A 21,164-nucleotide genomic window follows, 5' to 3' on the forward strand; every position below is an offset into this window, starting at 1 on the left:
ATATTAAGTCATTTTGTTGGGGACCCCCCTTTGTGTGTGATCATGCGACCTACAGTACCTGTACAGTAGTCGCTTCTTTTGGGTTTGTTTTCGTAGACCTGTCTGCTTGTTTCTCTCGCAAGATCTTGCAACACTCCTTGTAGGTCAGTCATGATTTGGTGTTAAGTGCCCCGCCCACACACCCATTTTAATTTCTTGGCCTAATGAACCACAGCCTCAGCCGGCAAGTCAAATCAATAGGAGCTGTGTGCAGTGGCAACGCCCGGGGCTCTTTGTGTGCACGTGCGCGCAAACGTGCGTGTGTGTGTTACTATACTTGCGAGGGCCAAATGTCCCCACAAATGGTTGTTTTATGTTTTAAATATGACCTTAATTACAGTTGGAGGCCATCGATATTGTCCTTTTCTTTTTGCTGAGGTTTGCGTGATCTGCGCAAAAGGACAGTTAACCCATTTTGGGCAGGAACCCCTTTTGGTGTTTTAAACATTATGTTATAATTTAGCTATTGAAAAATAGCAGATCTACAAGCTCATAGCGCGCCACCGAGTGGCGCACTACGAGCTTGTAGATCTGCTATTTTTGAAAAATCGTGAAAATATTTATTTCAGAAAACTGGAGGATTTAGAAGGATTTTTTTAAATTTTGAGGTCAGGCCTAAATGGGTCAAATGATAAGGGACAATATCGGTGGCACCCAACTGTAGTATAATTGGTAAGACCTGTGAAGAAGAGGCCCAATTTCTTTCCAATATAATGGCTGCTGTGCATCCCAGAGTGGCTGGGAAACTGTGAAGCTGCCCTACCCTACTGGCTGAAGCTGTTCATGAATTTCATGAATCGATTCAGGCACATTCATGGAGTTAGCACTTCTGCATTTTGGTGCTCAAAATCTAATGCGGAAGTAGAGCGTTCTTCTGGGTGCTTCAAACGCCATGTGAGGAACTCTCATTGAAATGAAAAGCTGGGGCGGGGCAGTCCGCCCTCTAGTTTAGATGTAACACTATGATAGAGTCTATTTAAGAAATTGTCAGGTTTAGACAGAGGGTTAGGGTTAGTCATTTAGGCCCTAAATAACTAACCCTATGTCTAAAGTACCGCGGCACACAGGTTGGGAAACACAGATGTAGGGGTTTGGGTTGTTATGCCTGATTTATACTTTCCAGAAACTACCAGATCCACAAGCTTGCAACGTTATTGCTTGCTTGGGTAATCGCTAAAATGGCAAAAGAATGTACAAATGCCATTCATTAAACTTCTGTTCTGAAATGTTGACATCCTCTCTAGTATAGTAATACAAGCATACATTATATATTATTATTATCCGACAACATTGTTATACCATATTATATTACCCCCCCCCCCCCCCCCCCATCATGACTATCTGAGCAGCATCAGCTGGATATAGCTGAAACTGAATTTCCTTTAATCTATAACCTGAACCAACGAACAAGACACTCTCTCTCTCTCTCTCTCTCCTACAGCATGTTAATATGTTGGCATGTTAACCTGTGAATGTCAGCGTTGACATACTGTGTAGTGTGTACACCCACACACTTGACATCGCTCCAGCGGCTGCACTATATTTAGCGATTAAATGTCAGAATGGCTCACCGCCCGCTAGAGCAGAAACATCAATGATCTCCATTGGTCGAAGGAACATACGACGAATTAGACCGTTCCTCACCCAGGAATCAGCCCAGCTCCTAATCCAGACAACAGTCTTGTCAAAATTTGACTATTGTAATTCGCTCCTTACTGGCCTACCGGCATGTGCACTTAAGCCTCTCCAACTGATCCAAAATGCCGCAGCTCGTCTGGTCTTCAACCAGCCAATATTCTCACATGTCTCCCCCCTGCTCCGCTCCTTGCACTGGCTCCCAGTCGCTGCCCGCACAGAATACAAAACTCTCATGCTGGCATTCAAAGCAACCAAAGGTATGGCTCCCCCATATCTTGCAAGCATGATTGAACCCTACAAACCCTCCCGCGCACTCAGATCAGCCAACGTTGGAAAGCTGGAAGTACCCTCACTAAAAACGCCGGTACAACGCTCCACACGTCCCAAACTCTTCTCCCTTCTGGCCCCAAAACTGTGGAATGCACTCCCTGTTGCAATCAGAACTGCAGCATCACTCCCAATCTTCCGCCGTAGTCTGAAGACCCACCTTTTCAGACTCCATCATGGCCCATAGCACTTATCCTACCCCCTTAGATAGCACTTTTTAGACTTAGATAGCATTTGAAACAGACTTATAGCATGTCATGTAGACAGCACAATAATTGCATTGTATGTAGTCATAGCACATCATAGTACATATGTGTAGCATAGTATAGTATATATGTATAGTTAATATGTATAGTGTCATTATATAGATATGTTCTAGTTACGTTCTTAGCTTACGCATGTTAGCGTCTGCTAAATGCCTAAATTGTAAATTGTAAATTGAAGGAAACAGATTCTCTATCAGGTTCTCTGCCTTTTCAGCCCCCACCCCCCAAAAAAAGAAATAAAAAATAATCATATTTAAACTTGGGACGCCGCCCCCCCCCCCATACAAACTCTACAACACATTGTGAGCTTGTAGACCGATTACAAATGTTTGCCTCTTTCTCATACAATTTGGAAAATGTTTGACAATTTTTGTTTAATAGCTTTATAGTTTTTAGTACCCCAACGTTCAACCCCTGAATTTACATCAAAACCTTGAACGATTGCTATTGCAATTTATTTTGGGTCAAATCTTAGATTGACTGGCCTATGTGTAAAGTGCCCGATGATGATGATGTCAAATGCATAGTTTGGTGGCATTATGTGAACCAGAATAATTCATGCCCGAAGACACAAATAGTAACACCATTTTCACTGTCCTAGTTAATATAAGTGCACCATCCAAACGCGTTGGATGTATCACCATTTTCACTGTCACAATATACATTTAAACCAGAAAGAAATTGCCTCTACATCCTTTATTATTATTTTGTTTATTTAACAGGGGCTATACAAAAACAATGTCAAGTTTATATAAAAACATGAAACCGTTGCATTGTACAGTATGCCTTTCTATACCGATATCTTCCTATATTAAAACCAATAGTTAACAAAAAAATACATGCAAGAAACTCAAAAATACAAAAGTAAAGTACACAAATGCAAAACATTCCCGAATTACATCAACATTTTAAAATGTGCTTAACATATTAGTGTTCGCACCTCTGGCCTGACTTCAACCAGTGTTTAACCTTTTCATTAAATAATGTTAGATCAGTTAGTATTTTTATTTCAGTTGGTAGGGCATTCCACAGGTGTATCCCTTTTTTAATTACCTTATAAGACGACTGACAAAATGTGGTGTTTTGCTAGTGCTACCCTGAGGTTGCCAACTGCTCATCCCGTTTCTATTACCGGTAGTTGGCCTATCTGGTCCTTTTAACTGGGGACAAAGTACCGCTAGGGCAAGATCATCAACACATTTAAAAATCAATTTGATGAAGGAGAATTTAATAAAACTGTCAAAACTAAGCATATTGTATTTTCTACCCCCCCCCCCCCCCCCCCCCCCCCCCCCCCTATAGGAAGTGTGCTTCCTATGCCAGAGCTTCGAATGCGTTTCCCCAGGCTTTCATTTTTGAGTCGAATGCAAACGAAAATGAAAGCCTGGGTACCGAGAATGTCTGATTACTTAGTTACTTCTTAGCAGACATAATTAATTAGTGGTACAGCTGATTGGATCGCACTGTTCAACTATTGCTTGTGTGTGTGTGTGTGTGTGTGTGTGTGTGTGTGTGTGTGTGTGTGTGTGTGTGTGTGTGTGTGTGTGTGTGTGTGTGTGTGTGTGTGTGTGTGTGTGTGTGTGTGTGGCGCAGTTGATTTGTTAATGAAGGTTAATTATTTTTGAATCTCCACTCCTATAACACCTGCTTCTGTCTCTCTCTCTCTCTCTCTGGTATACTACAGTCACATAAATGTAGCAAAACAGAGCTCCTGCCTTAGTGCCTTTGTTGATCAGCTATTTTAAAAAAATGTGATAGTGGTTAAGTGTGTGTGGGTTTTATAAATGTTGAACCAACTAAAAGTACAAGAGATACTGACTAAATAATAACTACATTAGTGGATCCTGAAAAGTAACAGTTTTGGACCTGCAATGTCTCCACGGCAACAAAATATACGATTCTCAAAAGTCCAAGTGTGTTATGTATGCGTGTGTGTGTGTGTGTGAGTCCACTGGCACTGACAGCCAGCAGTGGGTCTTGTTGGTATTCTGGGTGCATGGTGCTCTCTCCTCCTCCTCTAATCAGCATTAGGGAGGAATCATCAAGCCGGTACACTGAATGCCTCAGGGCCGAGCTGTTGATGAGGCAAAGGCCCCTCTCTATGTCCACCCGGAGGGAGGGAGGGAGGGACGGACGGACGGACGGACGGACGGACGGACGGACGAGGCAAAGGCCCCTCTCTATGACTGACAGACAGACAGACAGACAGACAGACAGACAGACGACAGACAGACAGACAGACAGACAGACAGACAGACAGACAGAGGGCATTTGGGACACAGCTGAATAGTGGCCAGTTTCACAGATAAGGGACCATTGACCAAATTATCCTCAAGCTCCTGCATGTGAATCAAACGAGATGAGGCGTGAAGATACACTCCAATCACAAGCCTCTCTGCTTCTCACCAAAACCATTTTTGCCATTAACACATTGAGAGCCCACGCGAAACTGCCCAAAATCATTTTCACCTAGAAAATCCATTCACATTTTTTAGAATTGACTGTGGAGACACATGCTGGAACTTTTTACTTTGAAATGTTTTATAGTTTCTGAGTTATTTAATTTAAACGCCAAATGCATTCTCAATGGCGAAAACACAAACTTTGGCACCACGTGTTTTGATTTTTCTGATTTTTTTTAATACAAAATAAATACAAATAAAAAATAAATAAAAAAATATATATATTTTTTTTTTTCAAAGACGTCCACAGACGTCTTGGGCTATGCACGTGCGGTAATACCCAGGACGTCCACAGACGTTTTGGGCACAAAATGTGTTAAAGGGCCTACTTCACCCCTTTTGCTACAAGATCTTATTTGAATGATGTTTAGGACACAATAAATACTTTCCAAAGCATTATGTTCATTGTAGTAATACAAAAGTCCAGTCAAACCCTAGTCAAACACCTAGTCAAACACAGACAGCCATACATTTGGCCATACATTTGGCCATTCCAGCAGTGAAATGTCCCGTTAAAGTTTACGTCCATTATGAATGTGTGGATTATCCAAATGATATACAAATGTAATGCATGTATTGATTGGATCGATGCTAATCTTTTTTTCAATACTATTGGTTCATTCATTCATTCATTCATTCATTCATTCATTCATTCATGCATCCATCCATCCATCCATTCATTCATCCATCCATCCATCCATCCATCCATCCATCCATCCATCCATTCATTCATTCAGTCATTTCGTTTTTATTCTGTTATACTTCACACCCTGTGCATTTGAGAGGTACTTCAGATGTACTTACATTTCTGGAGGAAAGCTGACACAATGCCAATGGCTTCATATCTCTCTCTCTCTCTCGCTCTCTCTCTCTCTCTCTCTCCCCATTGTCCAAAGGCTGGCACTATAGCACTCACTTGAAAAATGCTGACTTTGAACAGGCTCATGAACCGTTTGACCTACAGCAATGAAACTTCATATGTTTTGAGCAATGGACCATTAGGCCGATCTAAAATCCCAGTCGAAGAGAAGTTTGTATGTGGAAAAATGGACATGGCTTAAAAAACACAATGGATAAGGTTCAAGGTTGTACTTTATTGTTACATCTTGTGTACAGGTAGGCTACATAAGAGTAAAACTGCAGTAGCTCAGTAGGTAGGGTGTCTACCGGTTCCAACCTGGGCTTATCCAGGCTTCATTTAAATTGCCACACAGAAATCATGACATAATGACAACATGAAAAAAAAGGATTTAATTTCTGTATTGTAATTCCTAGTTAGGGGGCCATGGTGCATGACATAAGGCAAAATGTTATACTTATGAGCAGACTAAAACAGGTCTGTCGTAAATGAATGGGTAGAGAGGCCGTCTGGGAAACAGAAGGTCACAGGTTCTATTCCTGGCCCTGGCTAAACCTACTGGCCATGAATGGTCAGTGGGTGTACAGTATGACCTACGGCCAATTGGCCATGGGCTCTGCATTCCCTGCAGGCTCGCAACAAACCTTTTACTGCTGGACTCAACTGTAGCTTGACCTTTTGTTAACCTACTTGAGACTGTAATACTTGTTGCTGTCGGGCAGAAACCTCTTATCTCCATATGTTAAAGATACACAGATTTTATTGTAATGATGTGTGGGAGACGGGAAACACTTTCCTGGGGGTTTTAATGTGTTTTTAGATATTTTAGTATTTCCAGGTGTCTGTGATGTCATGGACACTGGGCTCACTTCCTTCCTGGACTACAATTCCCATACTGCTTTGGTGCACTGCTCCTCCTTGGGGATAGGGGGAGGGCTGTCTTACTGACACAACATGTAGTCCAGGGCAGGAAGTAAGTGAGCCCAGTGTCTATGACATCATGGACACTTGAATTACTAAAATATCTAAAAACACATATTACCCACATAAAAACCACAGGAAAGTGTTTCTTGTATTTGAATCCTGAAAACTAACAGTTTTGGACATAATGCCTTTTCGACAGAGATTTTGTTTGTTTTGTTACATGTATTTTTGGGCTTTTATGCCTTTATTGATAGGACTTCTTCTTTCATGTGTCATCATCAGATGTCCAGCTCAGTAGTGTACAGCCATGCCCTCGTCTCAGGTCCCACATCGAAGAGGCCCGGCCTCCGAGGGTGGTTTATACAGGAGACAGGCCTCCGAGGGTGGTTTATACAGGGGACAGGTGGTGATTATGTGATCAGTGGTCTGCAGCTCCAACTCCCCACACTCACATGCTGCTCCGTCCGGCAGGCCCCACTTCCTCATGGATGTTTTGAAACGTCCGACCCCAGTTCGCAGGCGGTTCAGCAGGGTCCATTGCCGGCGTAGCAGTTCCTCTCCTTCAAGGCCGCCTCCCGGGTCCTGGATGTAATGGTGGATATGTGTTTTTGCCCGGCTGACTCCCACTCCTGCTTCCAGGCTGCTGCCAGCCATGCCTCTCTATAGACATGTCCTCAGGGGTGGACCTGAGCAGCTCTTGTGCCGCCTTGTTGTACGGGTGCAGGACTTGAGTCTATTTAGAGGCAGCTGTGTTGTGGTGGTGGTGTGCTGGATATACCAGTCGTGTATCCAGGCTTTCCTTGCTAAGGCGAGGGTAGCAGCCTCTCGTCGGAGGCCGGCCGGGGCAATTCCCACTAGTACAGGCAGATGGAACACTGGGGTCCAGGGTTCAGGCAGATGGAAATGAAGAGTTTACAAGTTTCGAGTAGGTACATGTGTCTCCTGTCACAGGCCTAATGGTGTATTTTATTTTATTTTATGGTATTTTATTTTATGTTGTATATTATGTAATCTGCCTCGTAAGGATCTGGAGTGTCAGTTTGGTATTCACTTGATCATTGTTTGCAAACCGTAAAATGTAAACTGTAAAAAGTGTCCTGTAATTCCATATGGGCTGGGCTTCTTCGGAAGCATGACACTTAAATAAAGAATCAATCAATCAATCAATCAATCAATCATGAAGAGTTTACATATAGTACACATATACACCTTCCCTGATGATGATCTGGTTTCAGTATTTATTTATGGTGTATTGTCTCTATTATTAAGGTTATTGTAGCAGTCAATTTATATTGGGGGGCGGGGCGGGGGTCCCGAGACACTGCCAAAGCATCTCCGGGGCTCCCCGGCCAAAAACATTGGGAACCCCTGGTTTATGGCAACGTCGACCTTCCTGGCTTCTGCACCAGACTGGGGCACAGTACTCGGCTCAGGAGAAGACAAGGGCTTGTGTGGAGATACGTACTGTAGCACCTTGGTGGATGCACCCCAGCTACAGTAGTACTGGATTAGTGAGACTCTAGATGACACTTTGGCCGTCACTTCTTCAAGGTGTTGTTTGAAGGAGAGTGTTCTATCCAGATGCACACCAAGGTACCACATGGCTTGCTGGAACTCCAGGGGCTTGTTGTTAACCAAGCGCTGATAGGACAATAGACAATAGACAATAGACAGGGAATGGGGAGAGAGATGGGGAGTGACACGCAGCAGCGGGATCGGGATTCGAACCCACAACACGCTGTCAGGCTGGCATTGCAGCCTATAGGGTGTCCATGTGCGGCCCACCACGCCGGTGGCCCGGGCCCGATCTTTGCTGAAAGGTGATCATGTTGCACAAATGCTACTGTATGTACTTAAGGTGCTCTGTGGAGGGGTTTGTTTTTGCTTCTGTTGTGGCCTACATACAGAATGAAGGTGTGGTGTGTACTGTGTACTGTGCACCATGCTTAATGGTTTGTTGTTTGGTCAGGCTAAATTGGCCACATGGGCTCATACAAGGAAAGATAAAGTGAGAGGGAGTGTGGCCTGTCGAGTCGTTATTGTTGAGAGAGGTGGTCTCTGTTTGCCATAAGATGAATATGTGTATTACACACTGGTTGATGATATAGTGGGGTTTTAAGATGTGTGATGTTTAGAGGGGGCTTTGTTCACTGTCAGGGAGATGGAGTTGACAACATGTGTGGAATAATAATCACTAATCAGATTGGTGTATTTCACTAGTCTGCGTGTGTGCAACTGTGCATGTGTGTTTTTGTATTATTCTCTTTCTCTCTCGCGCGTGTGTGTGTGTGTGTGTGTGTGTGTGTGTGTGTGTGTGTGTGTGTGTGTGTGTGTGTGTGTGTGTGTGTGTGTGTGTGTGTGTGTGTGTGTGTGTGTGTGTGTGTGTGTGTGTGTGTGTGTGTGTGTGTATCTCTCTCTCCCCCTCTCTGAGTCGTCAATACTGTATATTCTATTTCAGGACTGAGTGGGTGCTCACAAATGCGCACGCGCGCGCGCGCACACACACACACACACACACACACACACACACACACACGTGTATACCATATAAAACCTAGTATGCCCAATACCATTCCTTTTCTTTTTTGTGATTTACTATTTTTAAAAGGTTCCCTGGCTAATAAGACAAATATGTCTTAAAACATTATAGTTGACCTCTGTAACTAAAAACTAAAAACACCTTAAATATCTTATTTCCTTCATAAATAGAGAATATTTCACTCAATAGAGCGTCGCAGTCCCGCCCCCTCAAGAGACCCGGAAAATAAATCCCTGTTCATTTTCCTCATAGACTTTTCAGAAAGTATTTATTTAAAGACGTTTACGCCGCGGACAAAGCCAACTCTTGTTGTGACAAATCATGACAATAGAATAAACACAATGTTTTGGGTCAAACGGCAGGTTACAACACTTTTTTTGTTGTTTGTTGTCATGATTTGTCACGACTCGAGTTGGCTACATACGACGCTTAAAAGGTCTTTAAATAAATACTTTATGAAATGTCTGTGATAAAGACAGACTGCTTTCTCACTTTTCCTCTTGAGCCACACATGTTTAATTGTATTTCATTTTCATTTTCTGTTTATCATAACCTCATTTCATACTCAACATTCCCACATGTCAGTATTACAATATATTCTCCTTAACATGTTATTATTCTCCATATTTTCTGTCAGAGTCAATGGTCATTATCAAACTAAGTTAGCAATCAGTTGATCTTAACTTGTTCTACAGTGTGATATGCATATTCATTAATTTCATTTCATAAATGGGACAGAGACAACTGAATCCACTGCTCCTTTTATAGGTGGAGGATTCAAATTGGGTTGCACCATGTTACAGGGGTGCATGTGTCTGGCAATGCATACTATTTATTATGATTGCAAAGAGACGGGTTGTTTAAAACCTGGGTTGTTAATTACTTTAGGATTGACAATGATACTGTAAAAGTTGGGAAATGTTTTCTGTGTTACATGTTCACTAGATTTGTAAGTGAATACTTTGGGGAAACCTGTCTCTACTAGTCAGAGGCCTGGGTTTGAATGGAGGTAGTCGGTCCATTGTGAGAGATGGAGAGAGAAGGGGCAGGAGCTCTGCTCTATAGGACAGTGTTAGGACTTGTAATGTCCAGACTGGGTGCTTGAATTGAAGCATAGCCTATAATCCCTCATCAAACGGACTCATTTACAATGTCTATGGGGAAAATGCATTGGGATTAATTTCCTGGGCCTGGCCTCATGAAAGGGGGCGGGACTGCGACGCTCTATTAGGAACTGCTCCTGTCGCAAGTTGATGATGTCATATGTCCATGTGTGGTCCAGTCCTATGGAATGTATGGAATGCACGTGCTAATACAAAGTATTTAAAATATTGCTTTGATGCTCATATTATCCTTAGGAAGTATTACGGTTTTTTTGAGTGGTGCAACCACTCCAAGGAACAGCAATGTCCGCGTTCAACTATGTTTGTGTGTGACGTTAATGAGCACCAGTACCAATGTGTACCAAAAGTGGCGCTGTTGTGCCAGAAACAGAGAGAGAGAGATAGTGCTGCACTGTTGCCTGCTAATGAGAGAGAGAGAGAGAGGGGGGGTATTTGCACCACTCAGTTCACACAGGTGTGATTTTTTATTAGCATATGCATTCCATACATTCCATAGGGCTAGACCATATGGACATATCATCAATTTGCGACAGGAGCAGTTCCTATTGAGTGAAAGATTCTTTATTTATGAAAGAAATAGAATAAGTATAATGTTTTAAGGCATATTTTTCTTATTAGCCAGGGATCCTTTTAAGAACTGTTGTGAGCTTGTAGCTATTTTCATTTTATTATTTTACCGGGGAGAATATGAGGTTCGTGCCCGACCGCGAACCGTGTTGCACATAAATGTTCCATCCAGCCCAGACATTACATTCATACAGCAAGCTTCAGAGTACTGCATGTATTTTTAGAGCCCATGCAGTCGCATTGAGCTCAGACCACACACACACACACACACGCACACGCACACACACACACACACACAGCACACGCACACAGCACACACACACACACACACACACACACACACACAGCACACTAACTTACATTAGTAATATATGCAAATGAAGCCCGCCGTAGTACAAAGCAGCTCTAGTCCTGATATGCACAGAGCCTCTGGTAGTGTTCAGGAGAAACTGCTCACTTCAGCTTAAAGGAGTACTGTAGTTCACCCAAGAAATTACTTATTTTCAATTAATTAAACATCCCAGACCAGTGGAGTCTCCGGTACAATACTCAATTGAGTCTCTCTGGCCAATGACCCGGTCATTGAATTATTGGCATAGGAAGAAGAATGCGACCAAAACTAAAAATGTCCATGAATTCAAGGCTTCATTATACACCCAACTGTGGGCATAGGCCATGAACAAGAGCTCTCCAGGCATCCCGGTCCGGGGCCATTTTCTCCAGCTGTCCCCAAGTGTGGCCAGATCTCTTCACATCTGCATATGTCACGCTGCCAGGTGTTCCTTGGTCTTCCTCTCTTCCTTCTCCCTTGTAAGTTCCAGAACATGGCGTATCTTGTGATATTAGATGCAGGCTTGTAAAGAGTGTGGTCAATCCATCGCCAGTGTCTTTAGAGGATGTCTTCCTCCACAGGGTGTTGACTTGTTGATTGCCAATTTCCCGGTTACTGATGTCTGATTCTTCTAAGGCAGATGAATGTCTGGATTTTCTTCATGGTGTTCACGGTTGTTCTCCAAGTTCTGCTCCATACAGCAGAACAGGCTTTACCATGCAATTAAAGGTGATATTGGTTTTTATGGGAAGATCTGATTCCCAGACATTCTTCAGCTGATGGAAAGCTGCTCTTGATTTTGCCATTTTGAAACGATACTGCCTAGATAGGTGAAGCTCTCCACCTCCTCTAGTACTTCACCTTCTAGTGTGATGGGGTAATGCTGTCAGTGATTATTTTGAGGACCTTGCTCTTTCCTCTGTGGATGGTGAGGCCATGGCGTGTTGAGGTGGCTGAGACTATGTTTGTCTTCTCCTGCATTTGGTGTTGGGAAAGAGGAGCCAGGCCATCAGCAAAGTCAATGTTGTCTAATTGTGTCCAATTGGTGTCCACTGCCATTTATTTCCTGAGCTGTACTGTAGTTGTCTTCATGAGCCAGTCAATGGCCAACAGGAACACAAAAGGTGACAATAGGAACCCTTGCCATAGCCCTGTCCTCACATGAAAGGCATTGGTGAGTTGTTGCCCGTGTACCACCCTGCAGGTCATCCCTTCATAGGAGTTCCTGATGGTGTTGGTGATCTTCTCAGGGTCAGTAGTTTTCATGGGGTGAGTAATCAATTTTGACTGAACTACAAGCTCACAAGGCGTTGCGATGTAATTGCTCTTCAGGGAAGGTTAGGGCCAGCTGAATAGAGGATTGAGATCCGGTCGGGCCAGTCCAGGTCAAATAGGCTCCAAACTACATACAGTACATTTCACCTATTATGGGTCCATTATTCTATCAACTGGCAGAGAGAGAGCTGTTCCTTTATTAATAGCTGACTCAGAGTTTGGCAGAGTCATTTCAGTAAATGATGGCAGAAGGCAATAGTCAACTGTTACTGTTATTTTATTTTTTGGACGGCTTCCATAAAGGTTATAGTCTGCAGTGGTTTTCAAACGATTTGTAAGGGGAGTCAAAATCCCAAGGCACAAGATAGCCAATGTGCAACCCGACACTGTGTGTGTGTGTGTGTGTGTGTGTGTGTGTGTGTGTGTGTGTGTGTGTGTGTGTGTGTGTGTGTGTGTGTGTGTGTGTGTGTGTGTGTGTGTGTGTGTGTGTGTGTGTGTGTGTGTGTGCGCGATTGTGCGTGTGTGAACTTTCTTATTTTATGAAAGAAATAATCAAAACAGTGAGCATTCATGTGAGGAGTTGCTCATGAATATTGTCGTCCACTCCGTCCCTTCTGTGGATCATGGATTCCAGCCGTGTCCCTCCCTGTCCCTCGTGAGGCTGTCCCACCACATCAGGTCTTTATTAGACATCAGGACGCTTGAGAGGGAACGCTCCCCCTGCTAGACCCCATGGGGATGCCAGCTGGTCCCAGGCAGTACCCGTTGGAAGGCACAGAGCCAATGAGGTGACACACCATTACCCAGCACGAGCCATATATACAATAAATAATGCTCACATCTGTAAAATCCTGTCAAGTCACTTACTTTTCAAGGGACCAGTTTAGGGTGAAGGTTATAGGTTTGGAGTTAAGGTAGCCTACTTACACACCAGTTTTATGACGTGCGTGCGTGTCTGTCTGACGGCCCATTGTCGCCAAGTACAATTTGTTTATTATACATTATTACACATTATTGATATTGCATTTATGTAATGTCCATTAATATGCATTGTCCCGTCTAAATAAAGTAAAGTAAATAACCCTATCTTCACACTAACTGACTATTGGGAAGTGGGAATAATTGGCGGTTCTGTAGTTGGAGATTGTAGATTGGCTACTTTCGCAGAATGTTAGGCCCCAGAATAGAGATGCTACGGTTCATATAGTTGATTCCAAACTCATCCAGTGTATAATGTTGTGTGTGCTTGTGTGCGTGCGTGCACGACACGACTGCGTGCGACTATGTGTGTGTGTTATTAGCAACTATTAGTAGCTGCTGTTCAGGCTTTGATTCCATCCCTGCACCTGTCTGCACTGCTTAGCATTCATGAATAGTTTAAACTCTACACATCAGACACACACACACACACACACACACACACACACACACACACACACACACACACACACATACACACACACAAAGCCTGTGTGTGTGTGTGTGTGTGTGTGTGTGTGACTGTGTGTGACTGTGTGTGTGCGTGCGTGCGTGCACACACGTGTGCGTGCGTGCGTGCACACAAGCACATTCGCGTGCATGATAGCACAGTTATCGGTCGTTGCAGATGCACCATGGCATGAGGTCAGTATGGATGTGGAATGTACTCGTGTGTATTTCAGTATGTACATACTCTATGAGGCTGCATGTGGCCTCCGGCCTGCCGTCACCTGGAGAATTGTCTCTTCTGCTCAGCGATAGGTTTCCTCCACTATCTCCATTTCTCTCTCTGCCTCTCCAGGTATTGTATCTTTACTCACAGGACTCAACATCTCCTTCTAACTATTCTAATGAAAGCAGAGAGGTGGTCTAGTGTGCATCAGAGCACACCAGTGCTTATCAAACCTTGTAATGTCCAAGGACCCCAATCTGAAAATAATATTTTCAGATTTTCAGATTCATTCATTATGTAGTGCTAGAGAGACCCACATACGAGATGGTGCTGTTAAATAGTTTAAAAAATTGTAAAATAAATAAAACATCTGAAAATAGCAGCACACAATGTGTCGCACTGCGACACGTTGTGAGCTTGTAGATTGTCTATTTTCAAATGGTTAAAGTTTTTAAGTTTTTTCTTTTTTTACTGCATTTGAATGCTATTTTAACATATTTTGCTGGGGACCCCCTGGAAGTTGAGAGCACTCTGTAAGTAGCGATAGAGGTGGCATTGAGGTGGCTTTATATTTGGCTATACTCGTTTTTTTCCTTTCCTTTTATGCTTTGTGAGCATCAACATATGTCAACATTTCAATGCTCATAACTTTATTGATGATTTAGTAGCGATAGAGAGCGGCAATGAGTGGGCAGGTAAAATTAATTTCTACACGTTTCTTCACAGTAATAATGCATGTTTGTGAGGTGAGGTCGCAGGTGAATTGAGTACTGGGCCACTGGCACGTAGGAGAAGAGAGATGTGCTTTTCTTGGAGGTATATATAACGATACAGCGCTGGATGTTCTCACATACTGAGTGCTTGGTGTGGGCAGAAACTGCAGCTAATGCAGGTGTACTGCTCAGTGAGTGCGGTATACAGTTGCTGCCAGCACAAGTACAAAACACTGATGTTAGCCTACTGCACTACAAGGCAACCACCTCAGCCCTTAGCACTTCACTCTCCATGTACCCCTTCCTCACAACCTGCTCGAATGAGGCTAGAGACTGACCTAAATATGAGTGACGATCATGCAAACATATCTTGTTCTCATGTTTCTTGTTTCTTTCTTTCTTTCTGTCTTTTTTTTTTACCACAATGATAAAAAGCACTGTCTTTGGTGCGTTCCGTATCCACAGACTAGTTAGCTTGTAGTTATTTTTGTCTTTGGACTATTCAGACTATTTAACTCCAAAGTGGTGGAATCACAGGGCTCTGTCCCCCCCAGGGCCTCATTTAGTGAAGCACTCTGACTTGTCAGGATGAGATGAGCATGCAAATGACTTGTTTGTTTTGTTGAGTTTTCTAGATTTAAGGGGATAACCACAGGCTAACAAGCAAAGCAAGGGCAAATTTCACTTAATTTTGAACCTCATTATGATTTAATTATTTATTTATTATACAAACCGTTTTGCGGATTGAGACAAAATGATTTTGTTTTGTCTTAGACAAAGGAGCAGTTTAGGGATTGTGCTGCTGTGAAGTCTGCTATTATTAGAACTTGATTCTAAGCTCATGAAGGGCTGTTGTTCTCTGCCATAACAACTCTACTGACAATAGTTTATGACATAATCCGATGGCCTCTAATCACGCTTAGTTTAACCACATGAACCCTAGCGTCCCTTTTCTTTTTTTTTCTTTTTTAAATGTTAAATGTTTTTTGTGGCTTTCGCCTTTATTTTATATTTGTTTTTATGGAGGGACAGACAGTAGGCTGACAGGAAATGGGGAGAGAGATGGGGGGAGGACATGCAGTAAAGGCCGTCGGGATCGGGAGTCGAACTCGCGGCACACTGCCAGACTGGATTACCAGCCAAGGTGCCTGGACCACTGAGCCATGGCCCAGGCCCTAGAGTCCCTTTTCTGGCGGTGAAAATAGCTGCGCTACAATCTCATAATGTGTCGAAATGTGACACGTTGTGAGCTTACAGATTGGCTATTTTCTCTGAAGAGGTTGGTGTAGAGCAGGGGTTCTCAACGTTTTTGGCTGGGGACCCCTGGAAATGCTTTGGCCATGTCTCGCAACCCCCGCCCCGCCCCCCCTCCCCACCCCACCCCAAATACAAACTGAATGCAAAAATAACCGTAATAATAGAGAAAATATATCATAAATGAATACTGCAACCAGATATAATCATTAAGAAAAGTGTATGCATGTACTATGTGTACTACCGGTATGTAAACTCTTCATCTCCACTTTCCAGCCATTCAGTTTTTTTGTTTTTTTTTATCATTTGGGGACCCCCTCAAAATCATTTGGCGACCCCCCCCCCCCCCCCCCCCCGAGGGATTGCGACCCACAGGTTGAGAACCCCTGGTGTAGAGGGAAAAAAGGTGGGGACCTAATCTAGACTAACATACTGTAGATCAGCAGATATAATTTGATGTTCACGATGTAATGCACTGTGAGCTTGTAAATTGAGCTATTTTTTCATTCATTCATTCATTCATTCATTCATTCATTCAGATTGAAATCTTTCTTATAATTGTATACCTGAACTAGGGACACTGGGATAAAAGTAGTCCCATATTCTGGGGGAACATTACTCAAAAATATGAAATCTACAAGCTTGTAGATTGGCTATTTTTTTGCCATGACATTTAGTGTAGACGGAAAAAAGCAGTTAAGGTAAAGAGCCAAGTCAGGTCCTGTTTAAAAGTCTCGAGTGGTTATTTTTTTCATTGAATCTGGACTTTAATGTGAAGCTGATCTGTATTCTACGGTGGCATTTTCCTTGTCAGCCTTGTCCTTGTTTATTCATTCTAGACACAAACAAAGCCTGCTCAGGTTAGGAGAAGCTTCACTTGCCAATTCAGTGCCATCTTCTGCAAATAATGGCTTTTTCACTCCTTATCTGAAAGTAATACTCAGAAAAACACTTTAGCTGTAAACTGGATTTGGCTGTATACTGCAAAGGCGTTTATGAGATGATAAATTGCTGCTCGCTTTGTAATTTTAGTAATGATGTCCATTTCACTTTCAATTGTGGAATGTTTAGTAAGAAAACATTTCTAAAACTTCTAAAACTCTATGAGAAAAGAGAGAAAAAGATATATTTAACTAAATATAAAATATATGCTGAATGCACTTTCTAGTAAGTCTGTCAATCGTAAGTCTGTAAGTCTGTTCGCTGAACTGTTAACTCGTTTAGATACCACGCCCGAGAGAACGAGATTCATCTACCTTTGTCCAGGAGTCCATATATGGAGTTCTTGTAACGATGGAAGTTGGAGATCCATGCCATACCCGGCTATGCAATACCCGTTGTACCCGTGTCAATATATGGTGATTTCTGTATCTGTCTCTCTGTGTAACTTTATTCCTATATATGGAGTTCTGTGTCAGGCATGCCCAAATATGGAGTGTTGTAATAATAACTTTGGGGCGGTCCCGTCTAGAGTTTAAATGGACAGGTATCAGTCAAAAGGGAGAAATCGAAGAGGAAAGATGGATGAGGAAGGATCAACATATGCAATGTCAGAACAGGTCAGCTCCATATATGGAGATCTAAGGGTTTCCTGGCCAATATTGGATCTCCATCCCTGATGATGTCACGTGATGTCACATGCTCCTCCATCCCTGATGATGTCAGGTGATGTCACGTGCTCCATCCCATTGATGTCACGTGATGTCAGGTGCTCTCTCACCCCGACCAACCAACCAACCAACACACATACTGACGGGAAATGCATCATTCCATAGTTAACTGCGACCTCTGGTCGCAATGACATCTAGACAGTGTATTACTCATTTAAAACGTAATGAACACGCTAAAATATGTATCTGAAAACATTATAGGTTAGAAATAAGCCACGTAGTAGCAAGCATGCACAGGGGCGACTGTGGCTCAGGAGGTCGAGCAGGTCGTCCAATGATCCATGGGTCTGCGGTTTGAATCCTGGCTCCTCCTGTCTACATGTCGAAGTGTCCTTGGGCAAGACACTGAACCCCAAATTGCTCCCGATGTGCTGGTTGGTACCTTGCATGGCTTCCGCTGCAATCGGTGTATGAATGTGTGTGTGAATGGGTGAATGTAATGCACAATCTATGTAAAGCGCCTTGGATAAAGGCGCTATATAAATGTACCATTTACCATTTTAGCTGGCCGTTTCTCTCTCATTGTAAACAAACAGTATAGCTCTGCTGCACACGGGTGGAGTGATTAAGATTCTAACATCCCATTCAGGCTTCTGTTTCAGATTGAACCGTCAAAATAAAATGACTGCCAAAAGCCATTGCAGTCTGACATAAAATAGTTATCCTATTTTAATTAGTGTTTTATCTTACCACTCACTCTGTACTTGTCCTCTTTGTTTCATCCCTACTGCAGTGTTTCTATGACAACTGAACTCGCCTCAGGGTCGATAAAGGTCTATATCTATATCTACTGTATGTGGTCTCTGGAGCCAGACGGTTGCCTCCCACAGTGTTCAAAAGCTTCCGTCGTATAGTCTGTGCAAAGGAAGCTGTGCAAAGGAAGCTCTACGTACGTACGTACGTACGTACGTACGTACGTACGTACGTACGTACGTCTGTCTGTAATCCACGTAACTCGAGAACCGTTCGCCCCTCTGACTTCAAATGTGACGCACGCATTCCACACCACCACAGGGAGTGCAGTGCCCAGTGTTAAGTGGGTCAGATACACGGTTGTCCAGAACCACCACAAAAGGCTCTGGTCAGGCTCTGCCAGTGGGCCTAATGAGCCTAAGTCCCCTCACCTGTAGAATTCCCAGCCTCTGCCTCAGCCAATTGATTGCCATGGCAACCCCACACCTGCCATGTGATTGCTTGAGCAGTTGAGACGAATAACAGTCTAAGTGAGTCTCAGTCCACACGAATTATCCATAATGTATAAATTATGGATATGGGGTCAGGAAAGCTAGGCCTTTTCGGGGAGGGGTCAGAATAAATTATGGACTTAGACTGTTATTCGTCTCAACTGCTCCCATACACTTTTCACAGTCAGTTTGCACTCCTCAGACACAGACAGACAGATACAGAGATATCCATATATGTAGTCAAAAGGAACACAGACAGGCTGTTAAAACGGGTATTGCATACTAGGTTCCCATCTTGCATCGTTCCCAAGTAGGCCAGTGGCCGACGGACATAGGTCTAGTTTAAATCTAATTAGCCGAATCATGTATAGCTTGTTGCTTAGCCAGAAACAGGAATTCCAAAATATGTTTTAAAAGATATTTTTCAATGTACTTCCGTGAATGGACATGACGAACAGATGACAGCACCCTTTCTCGGATTTCAGGGTCTGTAGTTCCAGACGCTCTCTAAGTATGTAGCATTCAGAGATTTTGGAATAATACGTGAGACTAATATCTATGTACTTCCCTGTGTTCCAGTGGGTTCCAGTGCTGACAGACTTCCAGAGGAGGGACACTGTCTGGGGCTTTGTTCCAGGGGATGGCAGCCAGTCCATGGGCCTCCACCTGGGTGACTACAACCTGGACGGCTTCCCTGACGCCCTGGTGGTCCTTCGCAACACGTCTGGCAGGTATAGCGACACACACACGCATACACACTAACTAGCCCACTGCGTCTGGCAGCTATATTAGCGACACACACATACACACTAACTAGCCCACTGCGTCTGGCAGCTATATTAGCGACACACACTATGGCCCTCATTTATCAATCGAGTGGAAATTCTGCCCCAAATTCGAGTGTAGGATTCGTAGTACACCCACGTCGGGTCGGCATTTACAAAGTGATCGCAGACAGCTGTTCCTTCCTAATTTCATTCCTAGCAGTGATAAATGTGACGGCTGAAATCAATCTGGCACGCCCTATAAAATCTAGCCGCGCCCTCGGTTTTGCGACATGAACAACTGCAATACGACCTGGAAACCATGGTTACAGGGAAAAAAAAGTTTCTGCTGCCCCCTCCCATACACACACACACACACACACACACACACACACAGACGCACGCACGCACAAGCAACTTGTTGTATCTTAAATAAATAAACCTGCATGAATTAAAGAAAGCTGTTGGACTACGCTGTCTGTTTCTCCTCTCGCTTCGCTTCCCTTGCTGCCCGCATCACCCCCCCGCACGCACGCACGCACATATCGCAATTTGCAAGCAACTGTCACTGTGTGTTGTTAGTTGTATATTAAATTATTAAAGTCTTTTTAATTTAATATACAACAAGATATATTGGTGAACGAAAACCTGAACCTGTGAACCATGAATTAAATAACAAATAGGCACACACACGCTGCTGTTTTGCATAGGTGCTCCTCCTGTCCTGTCTGTCTGTCTCTCTCTATCACTGTGGTCCGTCCGTGACCGTGACCAACTGACCATGCACCGCACGTTCGACAGACTATTTAGATTGCCTCGCAGTCGCTGCAGTGGCTGGGCACTGGTGGTGGTGGGCTGGCTGGGTAGCCTACCTATATCTCCGATGCGGTTCCCACGTGCGCTGGCACGGTACATTTGGCATTCGAGCGACGCGTCAGGTTTATTAAACGAGGAGGAGATTGCACATACCGTAACTCCAGAAAGACATCGGCCTGCTGTAGATTAGGCTACAGTAGGCTACCCACGTTGGGACTCTCCGCAGCTGCAGCACTGCACTAGCCTATAGTACTCTCCAACGTCCCGTCATGGAAATATTTCAGCACAGACAGCCCAAATCCTCGCATGTATGCGCTCATGCAAAACACTGTTTAAATGGCTTAAGCATCTAACTTGCAACATTGTTTTTAATTGCGCGATTTTAATTACTTGTAAAGTTGGAAATCTCCTAATTTCATATGACACAAAGACACATCCTATATGTATTTAGCCCATATATACCTATACAGTTTTATATAAACATTTTAGGAGTGAATACATATGTTTAGATGCCTGTGACAGCCTCTCAGCTGGTCAAACAATGCTGCTCCGCTGTTCTACGACAGAAAAACAGGTGAGGACAAAGCATACGACAGCTCCCGACCAGACTTGGCTTTTGTCTTGGCTCAAGTTCAAATTCAAACGTTGGCGCAAATCGTAAATGCCGAAAATTGCGGTAATTTCGGCGTACACCCATATTTTGGCGTACGCACGGTTGATAAATGAGGGCCATACACACTAACTAGCCCACTGTATCGTTA

At 43.5% G+C, this 21,164-nt stretch overlaps 1 protein-coding gene across 1 annotated transcript in view; it reads left to right on the top strand.

Moving 5' to 3' along the window:
* The window catches only part of itfg1 (integrin alpha FG-GAP repeat containing 1), a 185,994-nt gene that overhangs the window by 75,241 nt on the left and 89,589 nt on the right, over positions 1 to 21,164 (top strand). Inside the window, exon 10 of the mRNA XM_079497974.1 lies at positions 19,403 to 19,554. Coding sequence (XP_079354100.1) covers positions 19,403 to 19,554 — 152 coding nt within the window. The remainder of the gene's footprint in view (positions 1 to 19,402; positions 19,555 to 21,164) is intronic.

This window comes from Electrona antarctica, assembly GCF_951216825.1.
Source record: "Electrona antarctica genome assembly, chromosome: 3".
Taxonomy (NCBI): domain Eukaryota; kingdom Metazoa; phylum Chordata; class Actinopteri; order Myctophiformes; family Myctophidae; genus Electrona; species Electrona antarctica.